The sequence below is a fragment of the Typopeltis vanoorti genome, chromosome 11 (assembly GCF_054136105.1).
Source record: "Typopeltis vanoorti isolate ZY-2024b chromosome 11, IOZ_Tvanoo_1.0, whole genome shotgun sequence".
NCBI classification, from domain to species: domain Eukaryota; kingdom Metazoa; phylum Arthropoda; class Arachnida; order Uropygi; family Thelyphonidae; genus Typopeltis; species Typopeltis vanoorti.
In genome coordinates, this window is record NC_143559.1 from 87,264,444 (window position 1) to 87,286,665 (window position 22,222).

Below are 22,222 nucleotides of genomic sequence, written 5' to 3' on the forward strand. Positions count from 1 at the left end.
TGCATCCACAACGTATCACTGTTTGGTGCAGATTTTGAGCTGGAGGCATCATCGGTCCATTCTTCTTTGAAAATGCGGCTGGTAAGGCAATAACAGTTAATGGTGCTTGCTATCGCGACATGATAATCCAATTTTTTTGTGCCTAAATTGCAAGATATGGACGTGGACGACATGTGGTTTCAACAAGATGGTGTCACATGCCATACAGCCCGAGAAATAATTCAATTACTGCACGAGTCATTTCCTGGTCGTGTAATTTCCCGTTTTGGTGATCTGAATTGGCCACCCAGATCATGTGACTTAATGCTGTTGGACTTTTTTTCTTGGGGTTTTTTGAAATCTAAGGTTTATGCCAACAAGCCCACATCCGCCCATGCCTTGAAGGAGGAAATTGAGCACTGTATCAACGAAATTCAACCACATTTATGCAAAACGGCCATGGAAAATTTCGACAAAAGAGTGTATGTGCCAGCAAAGCTGTGGAGGCCATTTACCCGTTATGCTATTCCATGCATAACCATATACTGTATACTTTATGAATCAATAAGAAATTACAATTTTTAATTAAAAACCTGTGTTTTCTATCAAAATTACTTCTTGAATGAATTTTGGGAGACACCCTGTATAACCAGTTATCAAAAAAGGATGAAAATGTTTACCAACAAGCTATCGAACTATTACTGTTTGGTGTGTGGGCAATGTTGTCAAGATTTATGCCAGTAGCTTGCAACTCCTTTTAACACATAAACCAAAAGGACATATGGCAGTCTGTGCATCAGTTTAGTCTAAAGTAATGGAGAAGGTTATCAACACCTTGAGAACTGCTATCTAATTAGTGACCACCAGTATGGATTGTCACTCCAGATCTACTTCAGTTCTTCTTGTTACATTTGGACCCATTTCATGAAAGGTTTGGAGAAACCTGCGCTGTTGCTCTTGACATCTCCAAGGCTTTGATAGGGTCTAGCATAGGGCTTCAAGTTACTATCATTTGGATTGTCTTCATCCTTGTGTAAATGGATTGCCAGTTTGCTCTCAGAATGATCCCTAGATGTAAGGGTGGATGGTGGTCTCTCATCAGACTTTCCTGTCAATACTAGTGGTCCCCTCAGGGCACTGTCATTTCACCCATCCTCTTTCTGATTTATATAACTGACCTGCTCTCATTGACTGCAAACCTATTCATAGTTTTCTGATGGCAATATACTCCACTCATCCTACTCACGTGATAGGCCTTGCAATGCTCAAATATCTCATGCTTCATCTATAATAAGTGCTCTGAATGCTGATCTTCACACTGATTGGAGTGAAAGCAACCTAGTCAACTTCACATGCTTCCAAAATGCAGTTTTGTTTATTTGCCTGTAAAAAAGACCTCGGATCTCTGCTTTCTTTTGATAATGCTGAGCTCAAGTCAAGACCAAATCTCACTCTTAGATTGACTCTTACTCCAAACCTTTTTTTTCCCTTGCAGAATAGTATCACTTATATAATATCAACAACTAAAAAAATGTGGCATCCTTTTCCAGTCAAGACGGTACTTCTCTGCTGAACAGTTACTTATTCTATAAAAACCCCAAATCCAACTAACATTGGAATACTGCTCTCATGTACAGGGCAGTGCACATAAGACCCTAAAAATTCTTGATGCTGTCCAGAAAAGGGCAGTCTGGTTGATAAATGACACTTCTCTTAAAGACTTGCTTTGGCCACTGTCTCATAGAAGATAATTTCTGATTGTGTACTTAATATTTCCATGGTCACTGTTCAACAGAACTAGCATTCATTATGTTTCACATTTCTGCTAAATCTACAGGAACTTATTACAGCTGCTCAACATCCTTTTACAGTCAAACTGCAAATTCACACTTGCTACTCCCAGTCATCTTTCATTCCTTCTGACTCAATTCAAGAAGAATATCGACAGATTACTCTATTCTTGAATAGCTAACACGAGATCTGTTATTTTCAACATTTCAGGTTTTTTAATGGCTTTTTCTACTTTAAGTATTGATATGTATTTCTGACTGTTTTCCTGTTGAGTTTTCTAACACCATGCTGTCATTGCTTGTTTCATTTAGCAATCTTTCAAATTTCAAAGTAATTACTCTAGACATCTAGAATATCTTTATTTCAATTTTCATATCACCTTTATCATCTGATTCCTTTTTACAGTACCTTTTCCTCCACTTTTAAGCCTTTTCAATAGCCTCCAAAATATTTTGCCACCTTCCTGATGTTTATTTTCTATGTTCTTACCAAAAATCTTTCTATGACTTGTTTAGCTTTCTTACATTTTTCTGTATTCTCTAAGAGCACAAGCTGACTTATTTGCCAGGAACTTTTGATATGCTTTCTTCTCTTCCTTCACTGCCTCTTTAACTTCTTGGGTCCACCATAGAGTTCTAATTTTTCTATCCTTGCAGACACCAGCTCTGCACTGTAATAAATCTCCAAGGTTTGGTTCCTACTTTTGAACTCGCATTTTTTCTTAAATAATATTTGTGTATTTTAGTCTTATAGTTCAATTAAAAAATGAACTTTAAATTTTAAACTTTCTTACACTCTTCTTTTCAATATGAAATTCATTTTATCCTGCTCAAATCTAAGTGATAATCATTTCCAATTTCAGAGTCTGTACTTATTTTTTAAAAAAAATCTCTACTGACATTTTGGATGTAATTCCAAATTAATTTTTCTATTATTTTAGCTATACACAAAAGATCACTGGTCTGTAATTCACCACTTTGTGAAGAGCCACCTTTCTGAATTGGAATAACTCTTGCTTACTTCTAATCAGAAAGTAGTACTCCCAGTCTCAGCAATTTCTTGAAGATGATCAAAAGTGGATTAATAAAGCTGACATATATCTGTTTACTATCAAGTAGAGATATCATCTCTATTTCTAACCTTATCAATTGCCAAGTGATTTAAGATATCGATTTCCTCATAATGTATCATTAGATAAATATTGTCCCTCAAGCAGTATTTTCTCCTCTGACAATGCTTGCAAAATAAGCTTTTAGGATTAACCTTGGCATTTGCAGCTAGCTGTAATTTAAGTTCTGTTTTACAATCTTTAACAGTTTAGTCAATGTTAGTTATTGTATAATTTATTGTATTAAAAACCTGATTATTCATCAACCTGATTTCAGGTTTATTATGAAATTTGCTCCAAAGGATAAACAAATACTAAACTATGCAAGATGTCTTAATATTATCAATTTTGCATTTAATGTCTATTAAATAATAGCTACACTCTTCTATTAATGTCCAGGCATTAATCCTTTGCAATTATCTGTCCTCTAAATTGAAAGAACCACTCTGTTTGTAGAAATGTGTACTGACAAGGCTTCTGTTGAACTGACCTCATTTATCAAAAAATGGTTGTTGACAGAGGAATTGGTCAAACATTGGACAGCATAAAGTGATAAAGCAGAATGGGAATTTTATTGAAGGTCTGCAAATATTCCATTTTGTACTGTGTATTACACTCAATGTCTTATGACAACCAAGTAATCTGGCTTCTTTAGAATCTACTCAATGCTCGGATAGAGTGGTTAATCCTGTCTGCATCGTTTATTATGTCTGTCAATGCACATGTTCCAGTGGTTTGCCTGTTTGCAGGATGAAAAACCACTGCCATCTCCGTATTAGACCAGTTAACTCACTTTCAGTCAAAAAGCTCTGATAAGATTCTTCACATTTCAGCTGGAATTTGAACTCGTCTTTCCAACCTAAGGGCATCATTGAAATTGACCAAGTGACAGAGACTGACATGCAAGCATTGTTAGACAACAGGAGTAGTGTATAAAACTTGACTTCTAAATATTATTCTAAACAAATAAAACTGAAGCACAATAATAACAAGATGGATATTTTAAGTACATTTATTACTCACTTTTCACCTTCATGATCTCTGTATGTATAAGTGGAAAGATTTACCCTTTGGCCTCTAGCAATTTCCTATAATTATAAGAGATGGAAATATGAACTTTTTTTTTTTTTACCCCACATTACAAGTACATATAAAAAATTATTTCCCATCAGTTGTATAAGCTGTTTCCCAATGTAAGCAACCTTAAAAAAAAAAAAAAAAAAATTTACACCAACGTCATCTTAAGCTGTAAAAATTCAAATTTTTATTTATTTCCATAAGCACTAACCTGCTCTGCTATGTGAGAAACACAGGAAGTATCAACTTGAATTGTGCAAGTATTTGGAGAAGACATTGTTAATATACTCTGTATATTCACTGGCTGTATATTTCTATAAATGAAAACATGGTTGTTCATAACTATTTCTAATTTTAGCAAACAAACATTTTATAGCAATGGACATCACAAAATTTAAAAAAACTGCACCACCAAAAACTTTCTAGACTCTTCATTAAAATTGTGACTATAGTATAATGAGAGTCTGAATGCTATCAATGAATTAAAAATTTCTTCTTTGTAGTGACACAGTTGTGTAAAAAAATCTTTTCTGATAGCACTGAGTCAAATCAAATATATAATTCTCTGAATTTTGATACGAATTTTTATTAAAAGCTCAAACTTAACAAAATGATCACTGTACATATTATCATTACAATGCCATTCATATGTTTGCTGAACATATGAATGAAAATGACATTCAAATTTTGATTTCAGGTATAAAGTGAAACTTATTTTAATTAGTATTTTTATATATAGGCTTTTTCAACTGAATATGAAAATGTTTCATGGAGATGTTTTTCTTCCCCTCTTGGTGAGAATATATTGTTGGAGGTAGATAGGGGTGATAGTGGATAAGGATCTGAAATTTATGGGGTCACAGCCAAAATTGTGAAGACAACACAAAGGCTTCTGGGAATGATGCAGAAGACACTGACTTGTAAAAGTAAGGAGATTTTTATTCCATTGTATAAGGCTTTGATTAGGCCACACATGGACTATTGTGTCCAGATTTGGTCACCTGGTTTTCAGAAGGACGAAGAGATGTTGGAAAGGGTCCAGAGGTAACTGACTAAGGTAGTTTCTAACCTCTGGAATGTCTAGTATGAGGAAAGATTGAGAAGATGCAATTTGCAGAGTCTGATAGGCAGGAGGAAGAGGGGGGAGATATGATAGAGACGTACAAGTTAGTAAGCGGTTGTTATAGGATCAATGCTGGAGAGGATCTACAGAAAATAGTGGGAGATCAGGGGAGAACTAGAGGTCATCCCTGGAAACTGTATAAAGAGGATGCAAGTAGGGGGGTGAGAAAAAGGTTTTTTCATGCAGAGTTGTGAATAATTGGAATGCCTTGCCTGAGAGTGTGGTGTCTGCAAATAATTTGAGTCTGTTTAAAGCATGGTATGATAAAAGGACCTCCCGGATGAGTCTTTGACTCCATGGGGTCTTGGGTAATAATAATATCTTTAGCAAGTTCAGCAGTAGCAGTGCCAAAACAGATCCCTGTGGCAGATCAATAGTAACCTTTTTCTCTTCTGAAAAATACTTCTCCCTTTTATCCCTTTTATGTGGGTATCGTCCCACCATGAGTCTTCGGACTCCTTGGAGGTGTCACAAATAATAATACTAATAACTTGTTGATACCTTCCTGATGGAATACTTTAGCACTGATATGGAATTTGAGAGGAAACCATCCAAAATGAAAACATAGCAAATGACCACAGAAGAAACTGGCTATTTAAGTGAAAAAAAGATATAGGGCAGATCATAAGATGGTAGTCTGTTTAGTAGACCTCTATACTAGACCCAATCAAACAACATGAAGTAAAGTTAATTATTCATATGCAACATTCCTGTACCTCGAACAGAGAAAATTTTTCAAGGCTTGTATCTCAAGGTGAGTTTTGGATAGAAGACCTACTGCGGAATGAGATTGTGGGCTTTCAGGTAGTGAAGTCACTGTTGATGATACCTGTTTTCAAGATCAGTGATGAATAAATAAGATGATAGTTTCATAATTGACTTTTCTTTCTTTTTCTATTTCATACTACTGTAAGGATAGAGGCCAGATGAGTATGAATGACTATAGTAATTAGTGTTAATTTTGAGAAAGAAAATAAGTACAACGGGAAAGTGGAAGGTGACTTGCCTTGGACATCTATACAGATCAGCTCTACCATTAGCCTCAACAAAAGACTAGAAGATCCAAATGCCATTTGAGCAAGAAAAAAGTTTTTTACATGTGATCCGTTTTAATTTGTGTGTGTGTGCATGTGCATGCACCTGTTGTACTGTAATGTAGGCCGAGCCTGAATCTTTAATTCAAGTGACCACTTTAAAATTCAAAACTTGGATAGTTGTCAGAAAAGGGAATGAAGACATTCATTCGAAGAAGTATTTCATTTATTCCAAAGTGGTCGATAGAAAAATATAAGACATCATTGTATGGGTAATATTTAATTCAGTTAACATGAATTATCTCCATCCTGAATGACAACGCAATTAAGAGTGAATCGTGGGAACAGTGATATGAATAGGACCTGTAAGATGGAGCAAGGTCATGATAATAGTTACGGAGGCCAATCAAGTAGGCCAAAATAATGTATTTACCAACAAGCGTCTTTTTTTTGCTTATCCTATTATAATTACGTAATAGTAAAATAGAGAGTGTTGATAAAAAGTCAAGAAACTCTTGAAGGGGTCGACGGTCAAAGAAGTTTGGCGACCCCTTATTTATTCAGTCAGAGTAGGCAGTGATCCTAATGATCACTTTTCTTTTTTTGAAAGGCTATATATTAGTTTTCTCATATTTGTGAAGCTACTCATTTTCAAACCAGGCTGCCTATCTATTACTATTAACATGGCACCTTGCATTATGATATTTCATAATTTAAAATAACTTGCTAATTTATTGCAAAATGTAAGTCAATTATTAAAAGAGACTTCTTTGAAGATACCAATTTTATTCTTGGAAAAAAGGTTTGGCATATGAGGGTCACTTAAAAGTTCTGCACACCATGTATGTGTATCTGTGAGATGAAGTGTACCTGTTCAGCAAAATAATACTTCATGCTCAAACACATCAGCAAAAAAGGTTTGCTTACAGGAATATAAGACTTATCCAAATGTTTGGATACATGTTATGGAAAAAATGGAGATTATATTGGAGGCCTGTGAATGCATTTTGTTAAATGCTTGATTTAACAGGACTACGTGCTGAACTGTTGAAATGACTATCAAATAATTAGCTCTCAATTATGACCTCTAATAACCAAATCTGCAATTATCCAACCCTTAAATGGGTAAATGCATCATTGGCCTTCGTACAGAACCATGTAAATGCACTTTCAGTTCTCACTCTTCAATTATCCAATCAGCAAACTGACTTCCCATGGTAGGTAATCGAGGGATTACTATATAACATTTATTAGATGAAATTTCGATTATTAATGGTATTTCATAACAATGAAAAATTAAATGACAACATGTCAAGTTACTGTTCTTCAAACATGATCAAAATACAAAATCAATTATTTAACAAATATTATTAAATTTAATTAATAGCATTAATGAAAATTTATAATATGCTTAATGATGTGGCAGAAAATGAAAAAACAATGTTTAAAATTTCATTAAAAAATATTTTTAGAGAAATGTACTTTTAACCACTGCTCCATAGTTTCTCAAAATATTAGTCACAAAATGCTATTTATGGAAGCACTTATCAAAATCTGGAATGTAAATATTCACAGGAAAATGATAACTGGCCAAACTAACTTTTACCTGGATCTTATATACTTTAGCGCTTATTGCAACAAGTCTTTTTTTTACATACATATATGTATCACCATGTGCATTCATATATATTATGCATGCTAATAAACATTACTAGTTTTTGTTATAAAATAAAATGCCAGTATGCCTGACAACATTTTTTTTTTTATTCCGAAAGCATGAATTAATGCCAAGAATTTCAATTAAATTGAAAACTTCTCACAATCATAGCAATTAGTAAAGATGAAAAGAGAGAAACTATCATACCTGTTGATGTTTTCTGTAGTTTAGATTTCACAAATTTTATGAGCACAGCAATTTTTACACATGCATGTTTGTTACTTGTTCTGTCTACTACTGATAATACACTGAACAGGATCCAGAAGATATATCTTAAAAGGTGAAGTGGGAAAGGGTGGGGGGGGGGGAAAGAATTTGTACTTTGGCTTGTTTACAGATTGCATTCACATGTCCACATAGTGTATTTTCAGTTCAGCCAATAAAAGGCACTTATAAAGAGCACATTGAGAATGACACCAAATTTTAACTATTTTTAATTTAACAATTAGGACAAGTATTGAGATAACCTCCATATTTCATAAGTATCTTTGTCATACATAGCTTAAAAATATCTTCTCTAATAAGATAAAATGCTAGTAATAGAAATAATCTTTATAAAAAGGAAGGGCAACAGTATTCATGCAATCATTTATATCAATTTATGAAAGACTGGCAGAAAGCCAGATATCTCATCTCAAATCTTATTTAATTGCAATCTTTCATTGCTAACTATATAATAATACTGCTAAAAATACTAATATTTTTTGCAATTTTTTTTAACCATGTATGTGGATAAAATGGCTATCCCCAAACCAGGGGTCAGGATATACAATAAATTAAAGAGAAATCTCAAATTTTGAACAACTAATGAAAAATTCTTATTTCTGTCCAATATTACAAGTATATTTTATGCATTATCACAACATATGACAATTTGATAAATGTAAAACATTAGGTTATTAAATTCTACTACATCAATGAAAGGCTACTGTTTAGTCCCAAGATCTTATCAAACACCAAAATAAATTTACAGGATTTATTAGAAAGCCCTAACTATTAAAACACCTGTCACAACAGTGCATTAATCTTGAAATTTGATATAACTTCTGCAATAGAGTAACAATATCAACTTGAGAAACTAAGGTAGATGAAGACCACATAGGAGACTGGTAGTCCAATAGATAGTCAGACAGCTGCATGCCTATGGAGGGGGGGGGGGAAGGCAACATTTCTGAAACAAAGCTTTGTGTTATGCCACTTTTAATGCCATTGTTGACAGTGGGTTATTGGTTGGGAGATATGTAGTTCTTTGCAAGCGATGTTAAGTTGGAACTGTATGGAATGCAACTGTTGTAGCTCTAGGATTTGAATAGGCTGCTTGCATTGGTAAATGAGTAGGGCCAAAAGTTCAATGTTGCTAAGGGCAGGGTTTCATAATATGGAAGACAAAATGGAATGCCATGCATTTGAGTGACAAAACATACGGAAGGAATTAAGAGACCCGAGCATGATAGTAGACTGAGAGCTAAAATAAGTGATGGTACACTACGAAAACATGTTACAACATTATAAAGGAGTGCAATTGCATTTGAGCTACATGTACAGATTTGATCACCTACTTTTCAGGGTGATGATGATTCTTTGGAAAAAATTCCAAAGAAGAATGTCTTAAGGTATCTGGAATGTTGGTTATGAAGACAATGAGAATTGATGAAATTCCTCTGTAGAGATTGAGATAGAAAGAAAGGAGAGTTATACCAGATTAATATAAATTATTTGTAGGGAAGGAAGAGGAGAGTGAACAGTGATTTTTGCTTTGAGTGTTAGTGGTATGGAAGAGCAGTTGGGGGTGGAATAGAATGCACTGCCCGAATGAGTTTAAAGCATGAACACCAGCACCTGAGTCATGTGAATCCTTGAATTTGCAATGATAATCAATTAATCTGAGGTTAGATGACTGGTTCCCATAATAAGAAGGATGGTGTTATGCTAAGTGATGAAATTCAACTCCAATTTCCTGTTAGTTGAAGAATAGGTATGCTATTCACTCAGTCAACCAGGTTGAACAAATTTCTGCATTATGGGATGTTTAAATTAATTCACTGTGAAGTCAATGATACCATTATGGATGCAACTAGTTATGAAGATATGCTGCATAAAAAGTTATCTATTCATACCAGGATTTTACACACATATATATATACATATAATTGCAGAAGTAGACTTCTGTGGCTAATTGGTTCAAAAGACATATTTCGGTGATTACACCACATTTTTTATTATTCAGTTATACAACATACTGGAATAATAATAGTTCCTGACAAGTTTCGTAAAAAAACGGGTTTATCTGTCTCTTTGTTCCTTTCTTTAATTGCTTTTTATTTGAAAAAGTCTTGTTTGCGTTTCAACTCTAATGTATTTTTACTCAGTTTTCTGCTTTATAGTGCTGGGGTATTATAATGTATTGTAATGTACTGTATTTGACAATTATATATATATTTCGGTGACATTTTTTATTATTCAGTTATACAACATACTGAAATAATAATAGTTCCCAACAAGTTTTGTAAATCGTAGGATTTACATCTTCAGGGGTAAATAGTACAACTTAAAGTTTAAACAAGAGAAATTAATAAATACAAATCATAACCACCTGGCTATTCATAAACTCAAATAACAGAATGCAGATATAAAACATTATTGATGTTGAACAATACTATGTCACATGTTCTTGTTCTCATTCAGACAGTCCAAGCTCAGATTGAGGTAGATTTTTTATTAGAGCCGACCACACTTGATGGAGAATTAAACCTTGATTTTTATTGCATTGGGTTGGGTTTTTCAGCATATTAGCAGCTTCTTTAAATTTTCTTATATAGCAGTTGTTTTCTATGTATGACATCGTCGTTTTTTGCCAGAGTACATCGTGTCCAGTGGAAGTGGTATGGAAAACAAGAACCAGTTTTTTGTTCTCTTTTCTATTGTATGTCTTTTTGGTGTTCAGCTATGCGTATTTCTCCATATCTTCCTGTCTGTCCTATGTAACAAATCCTGCAAGAGCAAACTCTCCTTCTCAGTATATAGGAAGCTGACCAACACAGAAAGATTTCTAAATGCAGCCTTACACCACCATCCTTCACAAAAAATAAGCTTAATTAAAACTCTTCGAGACGGAGCATACAATATCTCCAGCACACAAGAAAGATGTAATGAAGAACTAAAATACTTAACGCAAATCCTCCAACAGAATGGGTATGAAACAAAAACCACCAAGAAAATCCTTAAAATGCCTCCAACTAACAACACAATAAAATAGGATTACAAAAACGCAATCTCGCTTCCTTATATCAAAAATGTTACAGATAAGCTAGCCAAATTAATGAACAAACACAATGTAAAAGTAGCCTTCCTTCCTATGGAAAAAATCTCAAGATTCCTACATCCACCAAAACCACTTCATCATCCTCTTAGCAAATCAGGAGTCTACAAAATCAATTGCTCTTGCAGGATTTGCTACGTAGGACAGACAGGAAGAGCTGGAGAAATACGCATGGCTGAGCACCATAAAGACGTACAATACAAAAGAGAACAAAAAACAGGTCTTGCTTTCCATACCACTTCCACTGGACACGATGTACTCTGGCAAAAAAACAATGTCATACATAGAAAACAACGGCTATATAAGAAAATTTAAAGCTGCTAATATGCTGAAAAACCCAACCCAATGCAATGAAAATCAAGGTTTAATTCTCCATCAAGTGTGGTCAGCTCTAATAAAAATCTACCTCAATCTGAGCTCGGACTGTATGAACAAGAACAAGTGACATCATCCAGTATTGTTCAACGTCAATAATGTTTTATATCTGCATTCTGTTATTTGAGTTTATGAATAGCCAGATGGTTATGATTTGTATTTATTAATTTCTCTTGTTTAAACTTTAAGTTATACTATTTACTCCTGAAGATGTAAATCCTACAATTTACAAAACTTGTCGGGAACTATTATTATTTCAATATGTTGTATAACTGAATAATATATTGTATAACTGCTTTATAGTGCTGGGGTATTACATTACAATACCCCAGCACTATAAAGCAGAAAACTGAGTAAAAATGCATTAGAGTTGAAACACAAACAAGACTTGTTCAAATAAAAAGCAATCAAAGAAAGGAACAAAGAGACAGATAAGCCTGTTTTGCAAGTGTGGGCAGTAGTCAACTGCTTGTATGGCTAAAATTAAAGAATGAGAGATTGTTAATACCAATTCTGCTGATGTCATCAATTGTCAAAAATTGGATGTGATATACAATCATATCCACTAGTAAAATGTTCACACCAGAAACAAACTTCAGCTAGGCTCACACCGAGCTGAATGTGCCACAATCAAAATAACGTGTTGGTATCTTAGTATTAAATGCCTACTAGTCCACAGACTATTAATCTCAAACAATAGCGCTTAATGAAACAACTGAATTAATGTAGACAGAGGTCAAGATATGGTGTTCACACACCCAAGAGCCAAGCCTCTGTGGAGTCACCTCAAAGAGGTAGATGAGTAATCACCTAGTGTAATACCACCACTTTGTTAACAGAATCTTGAAATGGCCAAAAGCATTTCAGCCACACAGCAGATCCAGTTTATTTCAGAGATACATCACTTATCAGAGAGAGAGAGATCTAACTTTTTTTTGAGGGCGTGATTATATAAGTTAATCTGCAGATGGCCTGCTTTACAGTAGAGTTGATTGATTAATGATCATGCTTTAAGATTCATGGCCAGCTAGTAAATCTTGCTGTCTCTATTTTACTAAGTGTTCTTGAAAGCAGTGAGTAGTAGTATGTAAGAACTACTGAGACCATGATTTGAAAAGCTTGGTAACAATCTTCATATGTATGCCTTAGTAAAGAATCCACTACTTGTGCATTGAATGCCTTTACTAATTTCAATTCAATGATCATGAAAGTCCACAAAGTTTAGAGCAAGTTTCCTGGATTCACTTTACAAATGTAGTCTTACTACATTTGTAAAAATAAAGTTCATTGTATTGTTTTCATTGTTCATTTGTGTTCAATTTAGTCCTTAGATTTTTAGAGGAGGTGCATACATTAAGATTACATTAAAGGGAGGTACGACTGCAAAAAATTTGGGAACCACAGATTTATATCATCACCCCCCACCCCTCCTAGAAGGAAGATGTTATCAAAGCCTTACCAAATACAGCTAAAGCCATCTGCTCTGACCATGCTCGGCTTCTCCACTGAAATCGGCCACATTCAGCACTTTTAGCCATTGGCTTCCCCTTTGCAAAACAAACTTTCTGCTCACCACCCAAATTCACCCCCCCCCCTGCCATCAAAAATAAATAAATAAATAAATAGCTATCTGGGACAACACCTCTGAAATAAAATTTCATGCATTCTTTTAAAAGATTATATGCAGACCTTGTTCAAGTAAGTCAGCAAGCAGAAAAGAAAGTGGTACAAGAAGGTGGTTTCATGTAAAATCAGGTGTAAGATAAGGCTTCATGTTATCTATATGAATGACATTATGAACAAAAATAGCAATAAACCCAATATTAAAATTGGAGATGTTCATCAGTTCTTTCTATAGATATATTCTTAAATCCATCCAGTAGGTCTTCAGGATCCTTTAACAGAATACTGTAATAACAGATTTGGTATTAAGATCAGCAAACAAACCATGAAAGTGGGCAAGAACATGAAAAAGTGCATTCTTGATGGCAACCCTAACAAGGAAGAATTTTTAGCAATTTAGATACATTTTCTAGTGAAGATGGTAAGTTAATATGAAGATGAATAATAGAATAAGCAAATCTGGTATTATGAGAGCTAGGTGAATAAACTTATATATGGAATAAGAGAAATTAGTCCAAACACTAAATTAGCTGTATATGCAAGGATGGGTTCAGATCTGTTTCAACTTATTGGATCTGATAATGAGGTTTGAAATAAAACAGTTGATCATAAAAAGGACAGATAGGAGATCTGAGTTTTTTTAAAATGTAGACAGTACTGTTCATCACTTCTGCCTTATTTCCCATAAATCTCTAGGCAAGATGAGATCTCTGTTACCTTGATATCAAGATTCCTGGCATAAACACATTAAACCATTGCCTCCTTGGCATCCAAAAAATTAGGATTCCTCTTTCACTAAAGGCATTACTTTACCTCCAGAAAGCTGTTAATCCAGTATCACAAATCCATCCAGCAATTGAGTATCGCTTGCAACTGGGGAGATGACTCCAAGAGATTCCTAAAATACTCTACACAATACACTGATTAACAACTCATCTCTTACCAACTTACTCCAACCATCTTACACAGGCATTTAGTATCTATTGCATGCATTTTTTATAAATATTTAGATGGTAAATGTTCAACAGATCTATCATATAATCCCTCCCCCCTTTTCAAATCAATTGAAATATTGAACGGCAACCCAACATCTTTTCACAAGTCCAACTCCATATTCATAAAATAAGTTTCTCTTCCTCCTCCTTCATTTCTGCTGCTACTATACTCTGGAATAACCTCTCCCTCCCATGTATTTCTCAAAGAATACAATGCACAGACATTCAAATCTAATGTGAACAAGTTCCTCCTTTCTCAAATCTCTTCCCATACATGGTACTAGCATAACTATAGGTTGACCAACCAACCTCTTGTGTATGAGCCCAACATAAAAAAAAAAAAGATAGGTTAATGATAACTGATTATCTCTAAACATAGATACAGGAGGGGTAACAGAGACGACTTCCATGTAAGCTTTTAAGGAATGCAGAGAACAACTGAGCTTCTAACCTAATGTTCAATCCTCATGTTCCTATGGTACACCCAGTTAGTAGGTATCTATCTGGATACTAAACAAATGAAGATGGGCTGGCAATTTGAGATTTAGCTGACCAAACAATTTTTATTAGCTTAAACCAACATAAAAATGGTACAACATGATGGAATTTCAATTGCCAGATGGAGCAATGGAGTACTATCCAGTTAAGCTGTTCATTCTGGCTTCCTAACAAGATTCCCTTGTTAGGAAGCCAGAATGAACAGCAAAAAGTCAACTACTGGAAAAACTCCAACTCAACACCGGCAGAGTCTAAAATTGACACCATCAATGGAAAAGAAACGGAACTAGCAGAAGATATGGAAAAGTACCAGATCAACATAATTTAACTCCATGGTGGGCTCAGAAAGTTAAAGGAGCAGTCAAAGAAAAGAAAAAGGCATATCCGAATTTTCTGGCAAGTAAGTCAGCATGTGCTCTGAGCAAATACAGATAAAAAGGTAAGAATCCAAAGCTTTGTTACTGCAACAAAGAAGACAAAAACAGGTAAGATCTCTTAAGCAACAAATACAAGTACAATGCTATATTCAGACAATAATGATCAGAGAAAAGACAGAATAGCTAGGTATTCAACAGTAAATTCAAGGATAATCTTCTTGAATGGTAGACCATATCCAGCAGTGATCTGGCCAAACATCAAAATGGAGAACAGGGCCTATGCCAATGGCTCAAAAGAAGGCTCTACTAAAAAAGAATTGGAGGAATTTTTTGAGGAAATAATGAAGGCCATTGGCAAAAAGAAAAAGTGGTTTGAATATGTGCTGTACTTCAGACTAAAAAGGACCCAACATTGTATTAAATAAATTTGTAATTTAGTGGCTGGTATGCGTATATTATTACAATAACCTCCATGGCATCCATAGACTCATTGAGCCTTTCTTGAAATTCTTTACACTATCCACAATCACAATGCACTTTGGCAGTCTGTTCCACTCAACCAATTTCGATGTAAAAATGTTTTCCTCACACCCTACTTCACAACATAATTTTTTATTTATTTTTATTTTTTTTTTTACAATGATGGCTTCTCATTCTTCCCTTATTATTATGAGCTACTCTAAGGAGTCCTTAGACTCACTGAGGGAGGCCCTAAACATCATGTCAAGAACTATTCAGCATTTGCATAGTATCTATCATAGACTCTTGCTTTGAATCCATTCACAGTCATGGCACCCACTACAGACTGGTAACCTATTCCACTCATTCACCACTCTCTCCAAGTAAAGAACCTAGTTCTAACACCCTCACTAACTACACTCTTGCTCAGTTTCCATGGATGACCCCTAGTTCTCCCACCACACCTGTTCTGAAAAATTTCTTCTGAATTAATCTTGTAAAAACCCCTCAGTAATTTGAATGTCTCAATCATATCATCCCTTTTCCACCTATCAGCCAGTTTCTGTAACCCACAAAACTTCCACCTGTTCTCATAAGGTTCATTCCACAGACCTGCTACTGTCTTGGTCACTCGCCTCTGGATCCTCTCTCTACTACCTCCCCATCAACAAGAAACTCTGGTGCCCAGATCTGCATGCAGCAGTCAAGATGGGGTCTTATCAAGGCTAGATAAAGAATGATCTGATGAGCTGCTTTAGTCAATTTTCCTATGTGCCCCCTAAACTTTAACTGCCTATCCACTAACACTTCCAAGCCCCTGGCTTTGTCAATTCCCTGAAGTACGGTTCCACTAATGTGGTATACTGCTGATAATCTTTTCACCCCAAAATGATTAACCTTACACTTTGCCACATTAAACTGACATCCATTCTCCTTAACCTAGTCTGCCAATCTATCCAAATCATGTCGCAAAATTTTGACATCATGTGTATTAACCATTGCGCTATCCAATTTTGCATCATTGGCAAATGACTGAACAGTTCCTCTCAGAACAAATTCTACAAATTAATGAACAAATTAAATTTTATTGAAGATCATGCTAAATAGGATTGAGGCCAAATTGAAACAGAGATCAGATCCTTTGCCTTAGACAGATCGTAGAAAAATATAAACTATTCAGATTCCCTCTGGTAATGTTTCTTAGACTACTCTAAAGCTTTTGACTGTGTTCGGCATGTGAAACTGTGGGAAGTAATGAAAAGAATGGGTTTTCCTCAACACACTACCAGGTTGATAGCAAACTTGTACAGAGAGCAAGAAGACACGGTAAGAACAGGTGTTGGATTGACTAATTGGCTCCAGGTTGGAAAAGGAGTTAGGCAAGAATGTTTACTTTCTCACTTGTTTAGTATATATGCAGAGGGCACTTGATAAGCTCAAGATAGGAATTAGAATAGGAAGTAGACAAATCAGTAATCTGAAGTATGCTGATGAGACATACTACTCTGTAATGACAAGGAAGAACTAGGGCAAATTCTTGAAAAAGTTAACAAGTTCAGTAACAACTCAATTCTAGAAAGACAATGATTATGGTTCTCAAAGGAATACAAACAGGGAAGCTCTTGAGAAAGAAGACTTGCAACACTTGCAGGTGCAAACTTGACTTGTTTGTCTGTTTGCTTACTTGGGAAATGGAGTAAAACCAGGTTTAAAATAACTTGGTATCTTTAACATTTATTATACCCAAGGTAAAATACTTTCTACGATATTGACAGAAGTTAAAATATTTTGGATGCATTGAAAGGATGGAGGGAGGACTTCTCAGAACAGTAATAAAAAGTAAAGTTCCTGGAGGAAGGGCAGACCATCAATGAAATAGATGGTGTGTGTGTGTGTGTGAGCGTGCGTGTGGGGAGTGATTGATCTTCAGAGCTGAAGCCTCCAGAAAAGCATACAACAGGACTACATGGTGAGGCCTGGTGTGGCACATCACCGAGCATTGGAGTGACCACACAGCATCTGTGGATACCCAAGTGAACATATGGAAATAGCAGTGGTCCAAGAACAGAACCCTGCAGCAAACCACTAGTCACAGGCCTTCTTTTGGACTCTACTGAATAAACTAATCTCTAATATCTCTCCATCAACCACCCTCCTATCTGATTAGAATTCCATTTGATATCCTGTCAAAGGTCTTTGCAAAGTCCAGCAGTACCACTGTAAACCCATTACTCATATCCTTATGCATGGGAAGTGGTAAATAAGCATTTGAGGGAGAAAATGACCGAATACTTTGTCATGAGAGCAAGTCAAGTGGGAGTTAAATGGATGAATAACACACCATCAAGCTGGAGCTGCAAAAAAAATGATTGTGGAGGGAATTTAAGGAGAAAGGTGACCTACAGGCATATGAACATTCAGCTGTCATTGTATTATAAAATGTAAGCAAGTTACTGAGGCATGATCTACCCTTCACAAAACCATGCTCCCCCCCTACAATATCCAATTTCCACCTATCCATTCCTGCATTTTGCTCTTGACCAACTTCTCTAATACTTTCACAACAACAACTCCTGATATGCTGATTGATTGGTAATTTGCAGCAGTCTTGGAGCCTCCTTTATGCAATAGAACTATTTTCCCCCTCTTTCCACTCCCCTGAGGACTAACCTAGAGCTTTACATTAAACAATATGGTCAAGGGCACTGACAATTCCTTTGCCGCTTCACCTAAGACTCGAGCTAGTATACCATCTAATCCCACAGATGTATTCACATTAAGGTTCTGTAATATGCTATTCACCTCAGTTCCCGTATAAGCTATTGGTTCCCTCGTTCCTGCAATATCACCACCTGAATGATATGCTCTTGCAAAGTGTTCACTTAGTAATTCTACTATTTTGACTAAATTACCTTCCTACCACCAGCATTCCTTAAAATCATTCTGCTGTATACATTATTATTACGTAACACCTCCAGGGAGTCTGAAAACTCATTGAGGGAAGGCACCTACTCTACAACACTGTCTCCGCCAGTCAATCCACCAACTCATCTACTGCCCACCACCACCACCACTAGTATTTCCACAGATAATCACAAACATTCATGCCCACAGCTTTTTGGCTGGAGAGCGAATGCACTAACCACTTGGCCAACCAGGCCGGCATTTTTTTCTTTTACTTGCAGCATATTGAAAGAACTGTTTGGGTTCTCTTTAGCCTACGTTGCTAACTTTCTTTCATAATCTGCTTTTGTCTTTCTTCCCACACTAGTTATTCTTCTGGCCTGTGCCTTGTGCTGTTCATGTGCCTACAGGTTATCTTTCTCCTTAAATTGCTTCCACAATTGTTTGTTTTTTTCCAGTTCCAGCTTGATGATGTTATTCATTCATTTAACTTCCACTTTATTTACTCTCCTGACTAAGTATACAGTCAGCCATTACCTCCCTCAAATGCTCATTTACCACTTCCCATGCACTATCAATATGCTGTCTCAGGTAATTATCCCTTAGCAACTGCAAAAAATCCATTTTCTTCCTCCCAATCAATGTTACCATAGTTACAATCCCTCATAATAATTACCTGTCCTCCACTCATTGAGTATTTGCTGATGCATACTCTCTCCATCTTTTCCATCCCCTCGTCTATAGCAGCATCCAACTGTACATTTTGTTCTGGTGGCCTCAGTCTCACACCAGATAGCCTCAAATGTGCTATTTTCACTGTCCTGCAGTCAAACTTCTATTCTCCTTGGTTGCAGTTAATCGGCCATCATCAATAACACTCCTCCTCCTCCCATTCTTTTTTCTCCATCCTTCCTGAACACACTATACCCTTCACATTATATCCTACTAACTGCTCCTGGCATTAGTGTACATAAAGTGCAAAAGTCCCTTATGTTAGTATAAAGCATCAAAAGTCCTTGATGCTTTATACTAACTATCCCATTCTAGTTTGTTACCACTGGTACTAACTGAGGCATATTATACACATTCTTACAATCAACCTCTTCATATCCACCCCCCCTCCCTCTAAAAGCTCTAGTTTCTCAGATTCTGAGCATCCGCTTTCCCTTCATTCAACAAAAATTTTTCCAGCCTCCAAACACCAAATCCATTCCAATGCAAACCATCCTTCTTGTATAAGTGCTTTCACCCAAACTCAACTTCACACCACACCACATGCATCGAGTCATTAGCTATTATTGTCCTCCTCTCTGTCGTACTGAGGCAACAGACTCACTATCTTAACTCTCACTCTTTTCTTTTGCTACTTTCAGTAATTCTTTCATAATTTTCTCTCTCATACCATACTTTTCTCCTTCTAAATAATTCGTTTCAGCCACTATGATCATTTCTTTCATCCTACACTTTTGTGCTTGAATAGCTTCACTAACATTATTAATTTCTGCACCAGGAAAGCACAATTTTTTCAAACTCTCATCGATCACACCTTTTACAATTGAATGGCCAACTCTCCCTGTCATGCCCTCTTTTTGTTATCAGCTGATCCACTCGCTAGACATTTTTGCAGTCGCTCCAGTTGCTGCTCCGCCCTATGTATCACTCCACACAACTGTGCTACCTCCTTCGTTGCAGCCAACTCTTCATTCTTTACAGTCAAACTATTCTTTTGTTCGACACTTTTGCTCTCACTTTCAACCGTGTCATATTTAATCTCACTCTCAATGATATCTGGCATTACATCATAATTTTCAATTGTATTCTGAGCATCATCCACTACTTCAATCTCACAACCTGAGAGACACTTCTGTTCCTAGCTTTCATGACATTTTCGGCACACTTTCCCACCACTATCGCTTTCAAACCAAATTCCAGCTGCCCTCGGTAATGCATACATTTTGTAGGCATTGCACTGTACGAAGTCCCTTTGATTAAATTTTTTAAACAATGACAATGACTTGGACGCCATTGTTCTACTTCGCATAGGTGCCATGCTATGTATCTTATCAATAGACTAAATTAAAATATTTAAAACAACTTTTTAAGCTAAACTAATTAACTCCACAATACAGTCTAATTCTGACAATTTTCTTTAACTGATAATGTCATTTTTTTAAAACTAAATAACTTCGCTTTCAGAGCTCTTAAACACAGTCCTAACATTACATGCCACCTGCTTTCATTCTTTTTATAATATTATTATTATTATTAACATTCGACCTCCATGGAGTCAGAGACTCATCGTTGGAGGTCACACTATTGCACACGATGCTCATCCAACATGCACTATTGCGCACAATGGTCATCCAACCGTGCCTTAAACTGATTCAATGTGTCTACACCCACAACACACTCAGGCAATGCATTTCAATCACCACCCACCCTCCATGCAAAGAACATACGCCTCACTCCTCTGTTCACATCCTTATACCATTTCAAGTGATGGCCACTTGTTCTACTCTCCTCTCCCATTCTATGAAAAATTTCTTCCATGTCAACCTGATAACAACCCCTAACTAGCTTATATGCCTCAATGATATCCCCCCCCCCCTCTTCCTCCTATTCATGAGGCTCTGCAACTTGCATTCTCTCAATCTGTTCTCATACTCCACATTCCAAAGACGAGCGATTACCTTTGTGAATCTTCTCTGGACCCTTTCCAACATATCCTTGTCACCATGAAACCCCAGCGACCAAACCTGAGCACAATAATCCATATGAGGCCTGATCAAGGCCTTATACAATGGAATCGTAACCTCTATTTCTGCATGTCAGGGTCCTCCGAATCATTGCTATTATCTGATGTGATGTCTTCACAACTTGTGCAACGTGGCCCCTGAATTTCAGGTCCTTGTCCACCATCATTCCTAGATCTCCCATCTCCTCTGTTTCCATTAAGTTTCCCCACCAAGTATATATTTTGCATACCATTGTTGCTTACCAGATCTTGTATTTCTTTTTACTGTATCAATCCACCTGTCTTAGTTTTCCTCTTGGCCTTTTTCCTGGTAACCTGGAAGAGCGCATTCGTTTTGCTAATCTTTCCTCTCCCATTCTGTTTAAGTGACCATACCACCTGAGATTAGCTCTGCTAACACATTCCTGGATGCTAACAATATCAAGTTCTTTCCTAATATCCTCATTTCTAATATGATATTGCCATTGATGCCATCTATTCACACCCTAATCTTTCTCAGGATTCTCATATCTGTGGTTTCTAGTCTTACTTCAAGTGTTTTACGTCTAACCCAGCTCTCAGATCCATAAGTTAAAATTGGTTTGAACACTGTCTTGTATACAGCTAATTTAGTGGTTTGACTAATTTTTCTCTTATTCCATATAAATTCAGTTGACTTCCTACCATACCAGCTTTGTTGATTCTGTTGTCCATTTCCATATTTAATTTACCATCTTCATTGCTGGCCTGGATGGCTGAGTGGATAGCGTATCCGCTCTCCAGCCAAAAGGCTGCGGGTTCAAATCCCTCATTGGCATGGATGTTTGTGATTGTGGAAATACCAGTGGTGGTCAGTGGTAAATAGCGTTGGTGTAGCTGTGGTCAGTTAGTCATTGAAGATTGAGACAGAGTTATAGAGGAGGACAGGTGCCCTCCTCTACATGTCCATGGACTCATTGATCACATTATGAAGAACATTGGAATTAAACATGATAATCAAAATGGGAGATGCTAATCTCAGCCCTATACTTTATGCATTCAATCCTAAATAAATCCAGTACAAATCTGCAGGATTCTGTAAACTGAACAACTGCTGTAACAAATGTGGT

The 22,222-nt window shown here is 36.1% G+C and overlaps 1 protein-coding gene across 2 annotated transcripts in view; it reads right to left on the reverse strand.

Moving 5' to 3' along the window:
• Nucleotides 1–22,222, reverse strand: part of LOC150101829 (ADP-sugar pyrophosphatase-like) — a 139,116-nt gene that overhangs the window by 98,650 nt on the left and 18,244 nt on the right. Inside the window, exons 2-4 of one of the 2 annotated variants that reach the window (XM_090400228.1) lie at nucleotides 7,977–8,101; nucleotides 4,167–4,269; nucleotides 3,902–3,966 (exon numbers count right to left, since the gene is read on the reverse strand). In XM_090400228.1, the coding sequence (XP_090256354.1) occupies nucleotides 3,902–3,966; nucleotides 4,167–4,232 (131 nt within the window). In that variant the 5' untranslated portion in view covers nucleotides 4,233–4,269; nucleotides 7,977–8,101. The remainder of the gene's footprint in view (nucleotides 1–3,901; nucleotides 3,967–4,166; nucleotides 4,270–7,976; nucleotides 8,102–22,222) is intronic. The other variant, XM_090400229.1, reaches the window with a different exon arrangement.